The sequence below is a fragment of the Plectropomus leopardus genome, chromosome 10, assembly GCF_026936395.1.
Source record: "Plectropomus leopardus strain MGB_pleo_1.0 chromosome 10, ASM2693639v1, whole genome shotgun sequence".
NCBI lineage: Eukaryota > Metazoa > Chordata > Actinopteri > Perciformes > Serranidae > Plectropomus > Plectropomus leopardus.
Genome location: NC_142185.1, coordinates 26,196,720 through 26,212,206, shown reverse-complemented (window position 1 = coordinate 26,212,206; position 15,487 = coordinate 26,196,720). Strand labels below are relative to the sequence as shown.

The 15,487-nt window shown below is 39.6% G+C and overlaps 1 protein-coding gene across 3 annotated transcripts in view; it reads left to right on the top strand.

Moving 5' to 3' along the window:
- The first annotated feature begins 515 nt into the window (after nt 1–515).
- Nucleotides 516–15,487, top strand: part of LOC148188536 (uncharacterized) — an 87,690-nt gene continuing 72,718 nt past the window's right edge. For 2 of the 3 annotated variants that reach the window (XM_088083879.1, XM_088083878.1), the window contains exons 1-3: nt 516–657; nt 2,467–2,527; nt 4,301–4,383. In XM_088083879.1, coding sequence (XP_087940005.1) covers nt 622–657; nt 2,467–2,527; nt 4,301–4,383 — 180 coding nt within the window. In that variant the 5' untranslated portion in view covers nt 516–621. Of the gene's footprint in view, nt 658–2,466; nt 2,528–4,116; nt 4,157–4,300; nt 4,384–15,487 lie in introns of all 3 variants that reach the window. The other variant, XR_015777771.1, reaches the window with a different exon arrangement.

The following is a 15,487-nucleotide window of genomic DNA, read 5'->3' as shown; positions in this document are numbered from 1 at the left end:
TTGCCATGAATGGAAAATACTCATGTACAGTACCTCAAATGTGTATTGCAGCACTTGAGTAAAAGTACTTAGTAAACATCTTGATAAGTGCTATAATTATTTACACATTTTCTTCTCACTAATTGTAACTGGTAAATTAAAAAAAAAAAAAAATGTAGAAAGGTCCAGACCCAGACACTTTAAAAGAGGAGATTCTTGGCTTTTTAATGATATCAGTATTGATTTTGTACTCCCCATATTTAGCAAAATACGTCACATTACGTCATGACTGTCACAGGACCAAAAGTTTAGAAAAAAGACTTAAGCGTATGCCGCAACTGGGAGCGCTTGATGTGTGTTAGGGGCTGTGCCGGAATTAAACAAATACATAGAAAAGCCAACACCGCCTCGACAAGCTGGTGGACACTATTTTTTCGCCAACTAGGTAAGTGAAACAAGCGTACCCATTAACGGCGCAGGAAGAAGAAATGCTCTTCCGACAAACAGAGTTAGCTTACACTGTTAGCAATGAACTTCACACAGGACAATATTGACAACTTTAATTAATTTACTATGAAAACAACTTTTTATTTTATTGGTCGGCGGACCCTCACTGATTAAAGGAATGTGAATAATCGAGGAATGGACACGTCTTCGGACGTTAGGACCGCTTTAACGGTAATGAGACAGCACTGTTTTGCCGGTTCGCTTTCGTTAGCTAAGACACTGGTTAGCACGCCATTATTTTTTTAAAATCGTTATTATACGTTAGTGCCAACTGTTTCCGTACATTGAGTTTAACAATTAACTTCTGGAGAATTTAATTGAGCTAACAGATAGCATGGCCATTGTGGTGGTAGTTCTAAGATTTAATGTTACATTTTGCCGGTGATGCTAAGTCTCTTATTTAACGTTAGCTATGTCACTACATAAGGGTGTAAGCGGTTGCCATATTCTGAATGTCAAGACTTTGAAAACCCACTGAACCTCACTTGATACTATAATGTTAAACCTTTTATTCATAATTTCAAGACATAGAGGAAGGAAGAGTGGAGTTCATTTGGACCATGGTGAAATTGACAGGCGTTTGGTGTTAGCTTGTCATTAATTTTTTACAGCTTCAAAACTGTATTTGTTCTCTGAATTTGATGTGAGTTTCATATTCTGAAAGACTTTGTTCCTTTCAAATTAGTCAAAGTGACCCTAATACACAATAGGAACCCACAAAATGTTAAGAAAAGTTGTAGTCTCAGATGTATTGTCCTTACTAGCTTGAGAAATACTATATCTATACACTTATCTAATGTTTTCTGTCACAGAAGACTGATGAGGCTTAATTGCCTTGTTAACTGTATATATATAACACTTTATTCAGACTTGACAGAAACAAAATAAAACAACCAGATGTGTCCACTGTTCCAGCAATCACCAGCTCTGGTTTGGTCAAAACCTTTAATTCACCTTTAATTTCCCACAGTCTCTCGTTGCTGGTATCCAGCTGCTTACAGTCCAGTAACTTTGCCCTTCACTACAAGTTGTCACAATGTCTTTTAGCTCAGCTACCTGATCCACCAGTAAAGAGTCCAGACTAAGCTCTGGTGGTGCCTGTTGTGCACTACAATGAGTTTAATAGAAAGAGGAGGGCTTGTATTTATGGTGGTAATGGAAAAACAATTATTAGGGATTTTAGAAATCCCTGGTATACTGTAACACAGTTCATTGACAGAAATCCTAATTTTTCTAGGAAAAAAATAAATCAAGCTATCTCACTAATGTGTAGCTGCAGTATAGCTCACCCCCTTCCTGTTCACGGATATTGGCCGAACTACAAACTCAAAGTACACATCAAACAAATTTTTCCCAAAGATGGTTTCTGTTACGTAAGTAGTTCTTAACAAGCTCATGTTTGTTCATGACTTCATTTTTTAAAATAAGTGTGGTGTAGGGGGTATCAATGCCATATTAATGCCAGTCCTTTTCACGCTGCCATATGATACATTGTCATATTAAAAAATATTGGTTATAGCCACTTTAGGCATAGCTTTAAGATCCTAAGAAATACAGAGGGAATCCATAACTAATGATGTCAACAATGTGGAAATAGATACACAATAAAACGGAGGACACAAGTTGAAATATCCTACAGCACACGGTAATGTGTGTAAAGGTCTGCTTATATGTCACGTTATCTCCCACTGCACATGCATGCCTCCTTCATCCAGCTCTTCCATCTCTCGTTCTCTAAATCCTTTCTTCTCAACGCATCCTTCTTCTTTCGACATTCCTCCCTCAGTGTCTCTCCATCTCTTGCACTGCAGTCGTTTGTTTCTGGCTGTCTTTGATCATGAGCTGAGGAGGACAGTAATCTACTGGAAGCCAAGTGTTTATATCTAGGACAGCTGAGAATTAGGTCACACGTGATTTCTGCTGCCCTAGGCCCATACGGGTGCTACCTCAAAGTTTCCTCATGATTGTCTTTCTCTACAGTGCCCAAGTTTGTCAACAGTGACTCAGCAGAACAGATGCATATGCCCGGCCAAGTGTCAAGGTGAGACCATGATAAAAGACAGATGTCCTGCATAATGCTCTGTACTTTCACGCTATTTAAATCAATAGGGTGGCAGTGGGCCAACTTTAAAGGAGATTACAGTGATTTACAGAGTAACTGCACCCTTAAAATCAGCTAGAACCCTCTCTCCTGGAGTGTTTAAAAAATGCAACATAGGGGTGACGGAGCAAAAACTATTGCTGTCATGGCCAAGATGTGTGTAATACTTGGGGTCAGGGGACACGGGGAAACAGGCTGACCACCGCTCAGCTTTGCATGGGAAACAAAGGAGAGTGTCAACTAGTGGGTCTGCCATTTTGATCCACACTTAAATATCTCAACAAATATCAATTGGATTGCCCTGAAATGTTGTGCAGACATTCATGGTGCCCAGAGGATAGATCCTAATGATGATGACCTTCTTCTGGCCTTACTGAGCTGCTTGCTGTAGACCAATGATGCTCAACCTATGACCTGCGATAGGGCCCCTGGTGGCCTACCGATCATTTTCTAATTGATAATGAAAATAAGTTGATTCACTATGGGGATTATTTTTGTTATTTGAATGTAAATAAGGTGCCAGAGTGCATAAAAAGAATCAGAATAGAGATTCATCATGGAAAAAAAATGCCTTGGGATGATCTCACACATCTCTGTCAGGGCCAAATGTTCTCATACAGCAAATGTCGAAATGTCTAAAACAAGTAATTCATTTATTATATACACTAATAATATTATTAAGCTTTGTTTATCAGCTGGCCCATGGCCTCCTGTCATATTGCAAAAGTGGCCCCTGAGCAATGCAACCTGAGCATCTCTGCTGTAGATGCTTAATTTTGTCTAAACTTCACAGTGTCAAATTTAGCCTGAATGTTGACCTGACAAAGACACTAAATAAAAGATATGATAAATATAATCAGGAGGGTGTCTTTTATATATTATTGCATGGGGATGACTTGATTGAAAATAAGCAGAGCATAAAGCTCTTCCTGACTGCTTAGGGTGTCTGAGAAGATGTCAGTGATGGGAAGTGGTAAAAAGTTTTGTCTCCATCTTGTTTATCCATTTGAAGAGATTGAAATAGTTTTGAGGTAAATAATGTTGGAGTGAATGCAAACACTGTTATGAAAACGCTCAACTTTGGCACCATGAAAAGAAATCATATTTGCCATGATGGATTATCCAGCAAGGTCTTTTTTCAAGACTGAGAGCTGTTTTTTAAACTGTACATAAAATTGATGAGTTGTTGTAAAAGCAAGAAAATGAGCCACGACGTGCCAGGAATTATGGAAACTACGCAATGGGCAGAAAACTTTCTCCAGTTTACATTTTATTTAATATGTTATTTTACAAAGTGCAGACCTATGGGTGTGATTGTCCCCCTCAGACTGGCCATTTTGATACTATATAGTTTCCTCGCTCTAGTGGCTGACAATTTGCCTTTTCAAAGTAACAGGAAAATACTCCCATGTTTTCCAAAAAAAGCTATTGCCGAGTCTCATCAAAGACCACACTGCCATTGCCATTACCCTCTCTACATGTTTTGTCACTTTTATATAATAAAATTGTGCTTTGAAATTTGCCTGCAGACACAAACCAGCAGGATGCCTGGTTGGCTTTTTTAAAAAGGTAATACCACTGCTGATCAGTAATGTGCAGAGACACAGGGAGGCTTGGAAGGAGTGAAATTTAAGACTTTCGTAAAGTAAATGTCATAATAAAATGTTTCCTGTCTGCACAGCTACACATAATGCTGCTTCTTTACTCCATCAGGCCGACCAGCAGCAGAGTGCCCAAGCAGACTGCATGGTGATGTCAGAGAGGACGGAGGCATGTGTGCTCCCGCAGATGTGCCGGTAATTATGGGGGGATGAATAGTGATGTTTTAAGAGGAGATCAGGGGCAATTACAGTGATTTAAAGCAATGGAGCTGGGCCCCTGAACACACACCTTCTAATTACTAGGCAAGATCTCAGATCTCACAGCACACACGACAGATTTGGCATGTTTGCATAATCAAACAATGGCTGCTGTATGATGTTTATCTTTCAATATTTAAAGGTCTCGATTCTGCTCGTGCTTGATTGTGCATTTGGTCTGTGATATGTTTGCTTCCGTCGCTGTTAATGACTTTGTAGGAGCTCGGTGATATATTTAGCTGCTAATCAGACGAAATTAATCTAAAGTCGTTTGGAAATTTTTTTGCATTGCAATAGCTTGCGGGAACGCGTCTGATACGAGTGCGTGAGAGGGGGTATCCACAAGAGGCCAAAACAAGGATATAATTTCATTTGATTGCTACACTCATCAAGTCCAAATGAAGATTAATGAACACATGATGGAAGATTGAAAATAATAATATTCCCGTTGTCTTTAGGGCTCTAATTTGTTTGAGAACATGCTGTCACGCTACAGAGGGCTTATTGGCATTTGCTAATGGACTGCTCATTGCAATGGAGATGAGGAGGAGGGCATCTGTACACACTAGTAAGGCCACATGCTATAAGTGGTGTAGAGATGTACAGTATGTGTTTTATAAGTGCTATTTGAGGCAAGTGTGAGATGAAGAGAAACCTAAACACTGGAGTGTGTGAGCAGGAAGGAGTGTGGGATGTATGAGGAGGGGGTGGCCAATTCCCTAAATAACTTGTTCATTGATTGCAGCAAGTAGATGCAGTATTGATAGTGTTGTTCGCCCAAAGGACCCAGATCCACTAATAATTAATTGCGATAGAATGAGGAGGCAGGGCGTCTATACTGCATTGCAGCTCTACACAGTACATTGGAGAGACAGTATATATAACTACCCATGTCCAATCCTGTCTTCCATATCATACCAACAGCAAATGCATTTTGAGGGAGTGATACTGCCCCAATTCTGTTTTTTTTTAATCAACAGAATGAGGAAAGATTTTCAATTACCCTCAGCTGTTTCACAAAATGTTCTTTCTGAACATATCTGCAAAATGTTTCACAACCAAGGACGTTTGTTTCCTTTCAACATTGGTGACATATTTTTTTAAAAAGTATTTTATCCTAATTTATTTGATAGGGACAGTGTAATTTAATATAGTTTCAATACAGAGAATAAGACTGATGTGTTGCACAAAGAGTTCCAAGTTGGGCTTTTGCATTAAGGTCGGCAGTGTTATTGAAATATACAGTAATAAAACCAAAATGCACAATAACCATGAATGGCACATAAAATGCATTAACCACAATACATGTACCAAAACAAGCCTCATAAACGGGTTTTTCATGTCCATGTTACCACAGTCATTGAGTAGAATAAATTAAGGAAGGAACATGACATTTATTGAGCCTTTCACAGCATGTTAGTTTATTTTAATAATGCCTTACAAAAAAAAACAGACTTTGATCCAGGAGACTGTCGATTGAGAACAGCAAACAAAAACATTGGTTGCAGCGGTTGCAGCGTTCCTTTAGTGAAATTGGCAGTCTTTTCCTCACCATAACCAAGTGGGTGTAATCCTAAACCCAACCACCTATCTCTTATACAACACAAAAGGCTGCCCCTGCTGCTATTTCAGTAACGCCTGGCTTAATATGATGAGCACAAATGAAAACATCACTTTAATCAAACATCTACAGTCTTGAGTGCATAACTATTCCCCTTTATCCACTTTATATTATCTCTCATAAATACTGAACAAAATGAGACCAGATTTTAAAACTTAACAGTGCTGATCATATATAAACCAAGATTCAGTCACTGCATTGCCTATTTCTTACCTGAAATGTTTTTAGAGACGTATTTTAACTTATTGTTTAACTGTAAAATTAAGTAGTTTGTTACCAGCTGGCCAGCATATTTTTTTTGAACAAATTACTTGAACACTAGTGGGAGCGTTTATTGGTTTGATGCAGCACAACGCATAATGGTAGTTTCACGTTTTCTACTGAGATAGCAAAAGCAAATGCCACAGCCTTTTTCCTCTTTTTTCTGGGCAAATAGCAACAATTTCAAAATTATTTGCGTCTTTCTACAGCATAGACAGCCTAGTTTTAAGACCATCTTTTCAGCAGTGAAATACTTGCTTTAGTTTCCCTCAAATTGTTATTAAATTGTTTTAATTTCTGTGTATTATGTATTATGCTCTATGCATAAGTGCCTGAAGTTTGTTTTTCCCCCATGTGCTTTCCCTTTTTTCAGAGCACCTGAGTTTTTTCTTGAGTTTTATATGACAAAGACAGTATTCAAGCACACCAGAACCTCGGTTTCACAAGTTTGTGTGAATTTAGTCGAATAGCAATCATTTTTAGGAGAAAAAGTTGTATTTTGACACAACTGGACAATCATCTCTGGTATAAAAACAACATTATTTGGTGAAAAAGCCCTAGTGTATTAAAAAAACAACAACACAGCAAACATGCTTTATTTTCATCTCAGGTTCTCAAGTATATTTATAATGTGAAGATCCAGTAGACGAGTCCCACAGCGTGTGTGTGTGAGTGTGCAGCTTTGCTTGTTCTCTGCCCACACAGTGTGATAGGTGATCTATACTATAGATAGAGAGCACACTGGAATAGACTCTTTACTTCAGCATGACACTCTGATACACACAAACTTCCCCTTATGCTTGTGTGGAGGAACAACACACAAAGACTGAATAAACAAATTGCTCAATGATGCTGGGCCAAGTACCTCACAATACTCTATCAACAGTGTGTGTGTATTCATTAGATGGAAATCTCTGTACAATCTTTAATTACACAAAGTCATGCCCTATTTGAGAGGAACAACCTGAGATCTTGACACCTTACTCAGGGTCATTCTCAGAGATATGAATCAGTATAATGAACCTCAATCATTGGGTAATCCCATTTCTTATTTTTACCCCTACCCCCAGTTCTCTAATACCACTTTGCCTCTCTACAAGGAGTAGTAGTTAAAAATTTCCCCTATGAAATGGAAAAACCCTTCAAGACCCTGATATTGGTAGTTATCAATGTTGGTGTTTACGTAAACAGATGGGACGAGTGTTACCGGATAGTGCAAATATGCCGTCTTCTGCTGTGGTGATTTTAAGTGCGTGGGCTACTGGCATCCTTTTGTGGTAGTCAGGATGCTCGTGATTTGTTCACAACTTAACAGTAATGCTATCAATTGATCAGACAATTCATCAAATAACAAAGAACACTGATTCTTTACCAAGCTGAAATTCAAAATCACGATGGTATGATTTTCAATACAAAAATACAGGGAGCTCCTCTGTATGAAAAACTAGGTCCTGCTCAAGCCTACATGCAACATTGAAATATGTCAAAATGCTGCGCTGTCATGGACAAATCAGCAAAAACAATTTAACCGTAGGTAGTTCTCTACAAAGACATCAGCGAGAGACCGACTATGATACATCTGTTAAACATTTATCTTAAACAATGCAATCGTTCTGGAAAAAAACACAGGTGTGGGTTTCCTTTGTTGCTTGTGCAGACAACATGCTGTGGATTTCTCATAAAACTCTGTTTTAAGTACTCTGTTTTTAAGGGGAACAAGCCAAGTGGCACTTACATTTTACCAAACCCCTAGATGTAAACACGCAAAATGGAGGGGCAATGGCTAAGTGGTAGGGACTAGGAGTATATTGGGAGTGAGTCATTGTCTCCCTCCTACTATCTGTTGAAGGCAAGTTACAATCACTGTTTGTAAGCAGCTCAGCTCAATAATACCACGCTTGTGCACATGAGTTATTAATAACAGCTCGCTCTTCATGCTCATGCTCTCAGCTTTCGACACTGCGGCTGCACAATGTCTTATTCTTGAGCACCGTTGTCCAAATTGAAAGCACGGCGATGCCTGAGGTTTATGTGTTCTGTCGCAGTCAGGGCCGGGAAATCACGTCCGACACGCCGCCCAGATGAAATGTGTGATTCGAAAGGAAGGCAGTGACATCCCTATTATTTCCTGAGTCATCAAGCATCCACTCAAATACCTTCCGTCTGCCTTTCATCTCGTCTCTCCTTTCAGTCTGTCCGTGTGTTTAAAAATGTAAGCCTGACACGATTGCTGTTTTATGAACTCCTCGGCGTTAAATAAGTTTAGAAATGCAGAGACAGAACGTACTGTAGTGTGCAGAGCTGCTCTGAGTTGAGTGTCTAGCACTGTTATTTCCATCCTATCCCAGCTAAAAGTTCGCACAGGTGGGCTTACGCTCACATTTATGCACAAACAGTAAGAATTCTGCTGCTGTCTTACTCATCGCTGGGGGGGTGAGAACGCGTGGGCGGACCCTCTGGGCAATTTCTGATCCCTCACACCACCCGAGACAGAAACAGAAGGTGAGGGAAAGAGAAGCAAGAGCGAGACAATGAGAAAGATGGTGTGCACTGTATGTGTGTCTGTGTCTGTGTGTGTAAGAGAGAAAAAGGTTATGTAAGGCATGTGAAAAAAATGTCAGCCGTTGACATCTTGCATGATCTTTGGAAATACAGCTCTGTTGTAAAGTAGATTCATTGCCTACAGAGCAGAATAACATTAATTAAACCTTGTAGAAGTCTATTTTTGAGTTCTGGGTTCTGGAGGAGATGGAGAGAAGAATCTTAAAAGGTGACAGAGAGCATGTCAGCACACCAGGCATTATGTTTAGCCATGAATTTTCACCAGGATTACAGCAAATCAGATGAGTGTCAAATGATATTAGGACACAGAGAGAACAGAGGGGATATATAATTTAAAAAATGCAAGACAAGTTTGACGTGTTGTAAATATTTTGGCATCACAATAATGAAGATTCAGCTTTTCATTTCTACGTGACGTCTGGATTGACCTGATCTCTAATTGTTGTTGTCAAGTTGCCGTTTGCTCCCACACAGATGCTGCTTAGCACAGAAAAAGAAGTGATCCTTGTTTCAGTTGTTGCAGTTCAATCAGTCAGTTCACATCAAACACATTTATACAAGTTAAAGGTGTGTACGGACACCAGCTGCTGCATAGCCACTCCTCAACAAATCACCATACATTGCAGGATACTTTCTGGTGTATTAAAGGATTACTTTACTACCCTCAAATCACCAATTGCACTGTATTGCTTGATCTGTGTTAGCTTGAATTTGTAAGCAAAACCTTTTCTCACATACCCCGCATGAATTCAAAATTCATAAGGATCCAGGTTTAACAACAGCAAAACTATATCAAAACATCTGTTTATGAACTCTCACAAAACTTGTGCAGGATTATTCAAGCCTTTTTTTTCAGTCATATGCTCATGCCTTCCAGAAAGACGGCTGTTTCTAACAGGGAACTAAACTAAAGAGGGAACTTAACTAAAAGTACGGTATTTAAAGAGCGACAGCCTAGAAGGGAGGTGGATGATGGTATATGGACCTGCACTTGAGTCACATTCACACATTTATACACTGGCAGTTGAGGCTACTGTGCAAGATGCCGCCAGCTAGTCAGTTTAGACATCCACACAAAGATGTAGCAGCCATCGGAACAATTTGGTTCAGTATCTACACTTTGACATGTTGACTGGAAGAGCTGGTGATCGAACCACCAACCTCCTGATTAGTGGATGACGTACGCTACCTCCTGAGCCATTTCCTCCCCTTGATAAGTGAAATAAAGTCCTAGGAGACACCCGGGCAACTGCTGTTGGTGTCTTGTGTAAAACCAAAAGTCAGTACAGTTTTTTTAATAACATTGTATAGTGCCGGTATGTGCCGCATACTACACTAGTGGCATATGTCATGTATGTCAGGTGATTTTACATTAAGTTAGTAGCAAACGTTTTTATTTTAAGTCAAACCATGATGTTTTTTTCTAAACATGACTGTTCTTTTGTCGCCTAAGGACGTAAATCTCAAAACAAAGCTTTTTACAGAAATTGTAAGTTGATTTTGAGAAGAGACTGCATGCATTTACTAAGTGTAAACTGTACATTTCATATGAACACTGAAGTTTATTTTTAATAGATACCATCCATGTAACGAGCATAAATTGACACACTGGAGGGCTGCCTAGAGCGTCATAGTTTGTTGTGTACGGTCACTGACCAAGTGTTTGATAAGTTGGGAGTGAGAATATGCTGAGCTAGCCATCCTGGGTTTTGAAATCAACATTTATTGCATTACTTTGTCGTTGAATCTAATCTAATGCTGCCAGCTCTCTCCACCTTCGCCAGCAATATTACAGCTGAACAGTGTAGCAGTGTGACTATCTAGTTCTCTGGCTTCACTGAGAAAACACGTAACATCATCTCTGTTAGCCGGAAATTATTTTAATTACGGAACCTCTGCTTTTATAGCTTGTATGGGCACTTGCCTCCACACTTCATTACTATATGCTCCTCTACACTTGGTACTTGTGACACTTATCTGATTACAAAGCTGAGTTTTACATACTTTAAGTGCGGCCCTCATAGACTCTCTATTGTCTTCACACATATTGCTCCATTGTGTGAGTGCCGTGTGTGTACTCCGTGTGCATATCTTCACATTTTTTTACACAAGCTTCCCTGTTTTGAGCCCAAAGAGAAAATCACTGCATGCGCTGATTTATAGTTTTAAAGGCCTTTCATCTATCAGGAGCAAAACTGAGACAGTGATGAGCCACCGTCAGTGAACCAACACGCTTTCCTAACCATGAGCTACTGCCTCACACCATTACAACTAATGTTTCTGTAGACGCTCACACCTCAGGACTGGTGATGTGTGTGATCAACCTGAGGCAGAACAACAGCATACATCAAACGTACTAGCTTTGTCAGTAACAAGATATTGATTTGGATCCGTGCCCAATAGAATGATGATATGTGTCTGCTTGGTTTGGCCGCCTGACAACAGCGATTTTTTTTTTTACTGCTCTCTTGCACTCTCTCTTTAGTCCCAACCATGCCAGCTTTCCCGTCTGTCTTCTCTCATCCATTTCAGAGTGTCTCTTCCGGTGTGAGGGGAGACCCGAGAGACTGGCAGGGGCATCTGAGACGTGCCATGGAGATAAGGGTTATAGTGCTCAACAGACAGTGTCTGTCTCCAAACCCCTTGGCCAGATGGCCACTGTCTGCCAGGGAGATGGCCAATCCCCCTGGTTCACACTTGCAACTTCACACACACATCAACACACATTAAATAAATATACTACAGCTATAAAATGCTACTGTATTAAATCAGGCTGTTCTCATGCACTGATCGTATGTATGCCTATGAAAAGTAATGCACCAGAATTTGTATATAACCCATGTAATCATGAGCCAGTAATTCTTAGATAACCCATGATTTGAGGAGGCTGCGATCACGTGACCAATGTGCTTGACAGCATTAACGAAGAAGTACAGTATTATAAAGAGTGAAAATCCACACTGGAGGGACGTTTGGGTGGTGGAAGTGTTAAACAAACATAGGACTTTCCCCCATGTGAGCAGTTTTGTGTCCCTTGTAAAACCAAGTCGACTTTAACTTATTTTAAGGTATATTGGCACCAAGGTTTTTTTCTTAAACCCAACCTATGTAACTTGATATTAAGTACATACCTTTATGTAAAGTATGACACCCAACCATGATTTTTTTTCTAAACCTAACCTACAAAACGTACGTAAAGATTGAGACTTGTCAGGTAATGTAACAACGCCTAGCCATGTTTGTTTCCGTAAACTTAACCTGTGTCGCTTTACGTTAAGTGCGTAACTTAACATTTAGTATGTAATGTGACGACATGTAATCATTTTTTGTTTCCTAAACCTAATGTACGTAGCTTTACTTTCCTAAACCTAATCTTTGTAACTTTACCTTAAGAATGTAACTTACGTTAAATTTGTAATGTGACGCCTAAGCATGTTTTTTTTTTCCTAAGTCTAACCTCTGTAACTTCACTTTCTTAAACCAAACCAACATAACTTTACTTTTCTAAATCTAACCTATGGAACTGTACATTTTGCATGTAACTTATTAAAGTACTTAAGGTGAAAATGCCCAACCATATGTCTTTTCCTAAACTTAGCCTACGTAATTTTATATTAAGCATGTAACTAGCGTTAAGTGCGTTATGTGATCACCCCTAAAAATGATTATTTTCCTTCCAACCATGTTTCTTCTCTCAAATGAAACCTACAGAAATTTACCTTCCTAGATCCAACCTACATAACTTAAAATTAAGTATGTAACTTTACATTAAGTATGTTACATGGCAACTCCATTTGTGGGGAGTAATTTGTAAGTTGTGCAGACCGTTGCATGTGCATTTTTGTAAGCTATCACATTAATGCGGTGATTAAATATGTTAACTGTAAAAGGTGAAGCCGTCACACAGAGGCAAACTGGATTGTTTTCATCTCTGCAGATTGGAGCTGTTATGTCAGTTGAAGCTGAAGGTACTAAAAGCTCAACATCAGTAAAAAGCATAAAGATGTTTGAACCATATGTGTTTTCTGTGGCACATATTAGGTTTAGCTGTCTGTCCCATCCTTGGCAAACACTGGCTGTAACATGGCAGCCGTAGAGTGCAAGGCCAGGAAAATGAGAGACTAAGTCTGTGTTCGTTGATATCTGCCCAAGACTCCCGACTTTTCCAGGGGGAGATGTAACCTTCTGTAAGCCCCCCAGATCCACACACAGATGGAGACACTCATCTTTCCTCCTCCCCCTCCTCTCTCTATTCTCCCAGGCGGAGCCGTTCATCCTGCCCCCGAGAACATATGTGCTGCTTCTAGGAGGGAGTGCAAAATCTCATATACGGGCCAAAATTTGAGATCTGGCATATTTCCCGAGGGGCTTTTTATTGTTCTGTTGGACCTTCTGTTTTGATGGACAGGCTTGGATTCGATGCCCATGTAACACAGGGCACACTGAGACCTCTGTTGTGCCAAACTTCAAGTTAAAATATATGTGGGAATAGGCCCAAACTGGAAGATTAGTGCAACACAGAGAAAAGGCTCTGAACTGTATTGTCTGTCAGCAAATGAGGCCACATTGTGTAGCCTGGGTGAGCATCATGCAAGTTGTTGGCTGTTTCGGATTTCTGTTGAGAGCCAGTTACCTCATCCAATATTGCTTTCACTTTCACAACGGTGGAGGATGATTAAATGCAATTTTCATGCAGGTAGTGGGCTATTAAATGGCCTCACCTCTGCAACTCTACAGTCAGCTCTTCATTTAATTTCTCTAGAAGAATGAAGACAGACTGAACGTGTAAGATTACTATGTGGTACTTGCAAAGGTAATAATGAAGTTAACCTAGTATTGACTTTTGGATAATACAGTGTAGTCGTTGTGCTGTCTTCAATCTTTTGGAAGATTTCCTAAAATAGATGGTTTTGTGTCATAGATGCAACTTTCATAATGATTGATTTTTTTTTGTCTTCACCCTAGCAGCGCTGGTGGTATTTTATTAAATCTAGAGTTTGCAAACCAATTGAGTAAGTGCATCATATTACCATAACAACTGGCAGAGGACCGAGAAAATCGGGGGATAACAAGATGTCAGTGTTCAGTCAGTTCGGTTTCCATCAATTGAGTGCAGAATATCAAAAGCACTTCAACGACACTGTTAAATGCCCCACATTTATGTGCATCACAATTCAGTAAGGTACAGTTAAATATTCCACAAGCTTTTACTCAGCGGTCATTTGCAATCATCATAGACCGAGACATTTTGAATTTGATCATTCATGAGCTGGTATGATCAGTACAAGTATTTTTGAACTTCAAAGCGAATCTCAGATTTTCTGACCTCATTAAAAATGATATGATGCCCTATAATGCTCATTCTGTATAGGTCATTGTGGCACATGTGCCCGGGGTTCATGACAGGCTGCAAATTTGTGAAAATGTGAAAATTGGGTAATACATGAACTTCTGAGAGTTTTTCAATAATAAGGAGATTTTCAGAAGTCTGCAGTTGCATAGATTTACACTCCAACCAATCAGGGAAGAGATGGCCCTGGGAAATATGAGACATGTGAGAACAACAACTCCTGCTGAACCTTGCTTTCACTTATTTCATGTAGTTGGCCCTAACTTCTTGATTTAGACCCAAAGTATCAAAGAGGCATTGAATAAAGAGGTCAGATTGTGGAATATAAAAACATCACAAAGTCCTACTTTACAAAGATGCATTTTTTGCATTCTGCTGTTGTGAATTATACTGTGAAGCAGTACGTTCATGTTTCTACATAGCTTATGCAACAGTAATTGTACTGGTCTTCATACTGATATGACATTGAAATGCATTTTCTACAGACTTCCCATTATTTAAATATCCAGGTAGGAAGGTTCCTTGGCGTTAAGGCATGTAATGAACTTGGAATATGAATAGATTATGCAAGGGATAATGCCTGATGATGGTGTCCATTTTCAGGAATTATTGGCCGGTGGGGAGGTGTGCGTGTCGGACAGTTGCCTCGAAGACCAGTAATTCCTCGTAATGGACAGCTCGAAGGGCATTTTTCCGCTTATACCATGGTCACTTGCCAAAGAAAAGAGAAATCAAGAGTATTAATTTAGAATTTCACGCATTTTGCAATCAATTTCCCTTGTAATACCTGAGAATTTCACTAATACCTGGAAGAATTATTACAATCCTAAAAGGTTGTTAGGCAACCCGTTGATGAAAATAAACAGGAGGTCTGTGCTGCAACGTGTAGTTACATTTCTGGAGGATGCACATTAGGCTGTGGCAATTTGATGAAATATAAATCCGGCCTAAAGCATTCTTATGTAAATGTAATGTAATAAGAACAGCCCAGCATTCAACTTTTCTGCTGCTGCCATGACAAAAAAAGTACCAATACAAACGGAAATTAATTTGCTTTCCTTTGCCTGCAGTGTTGGTGCAGGAAAGCTTGATACTGTGTCTAAGGAGTCGAGGATTGGTAGATTGGTAACAAGAGAAACATTGAGTCTGAAGCAGGGGCGGGCCTGGGGTGAGCACAGATCATACAAGTCATCATGGTTCATGACTGAGTGTGATACTAAGAGGGAGCATGGAAAATTACCACACAG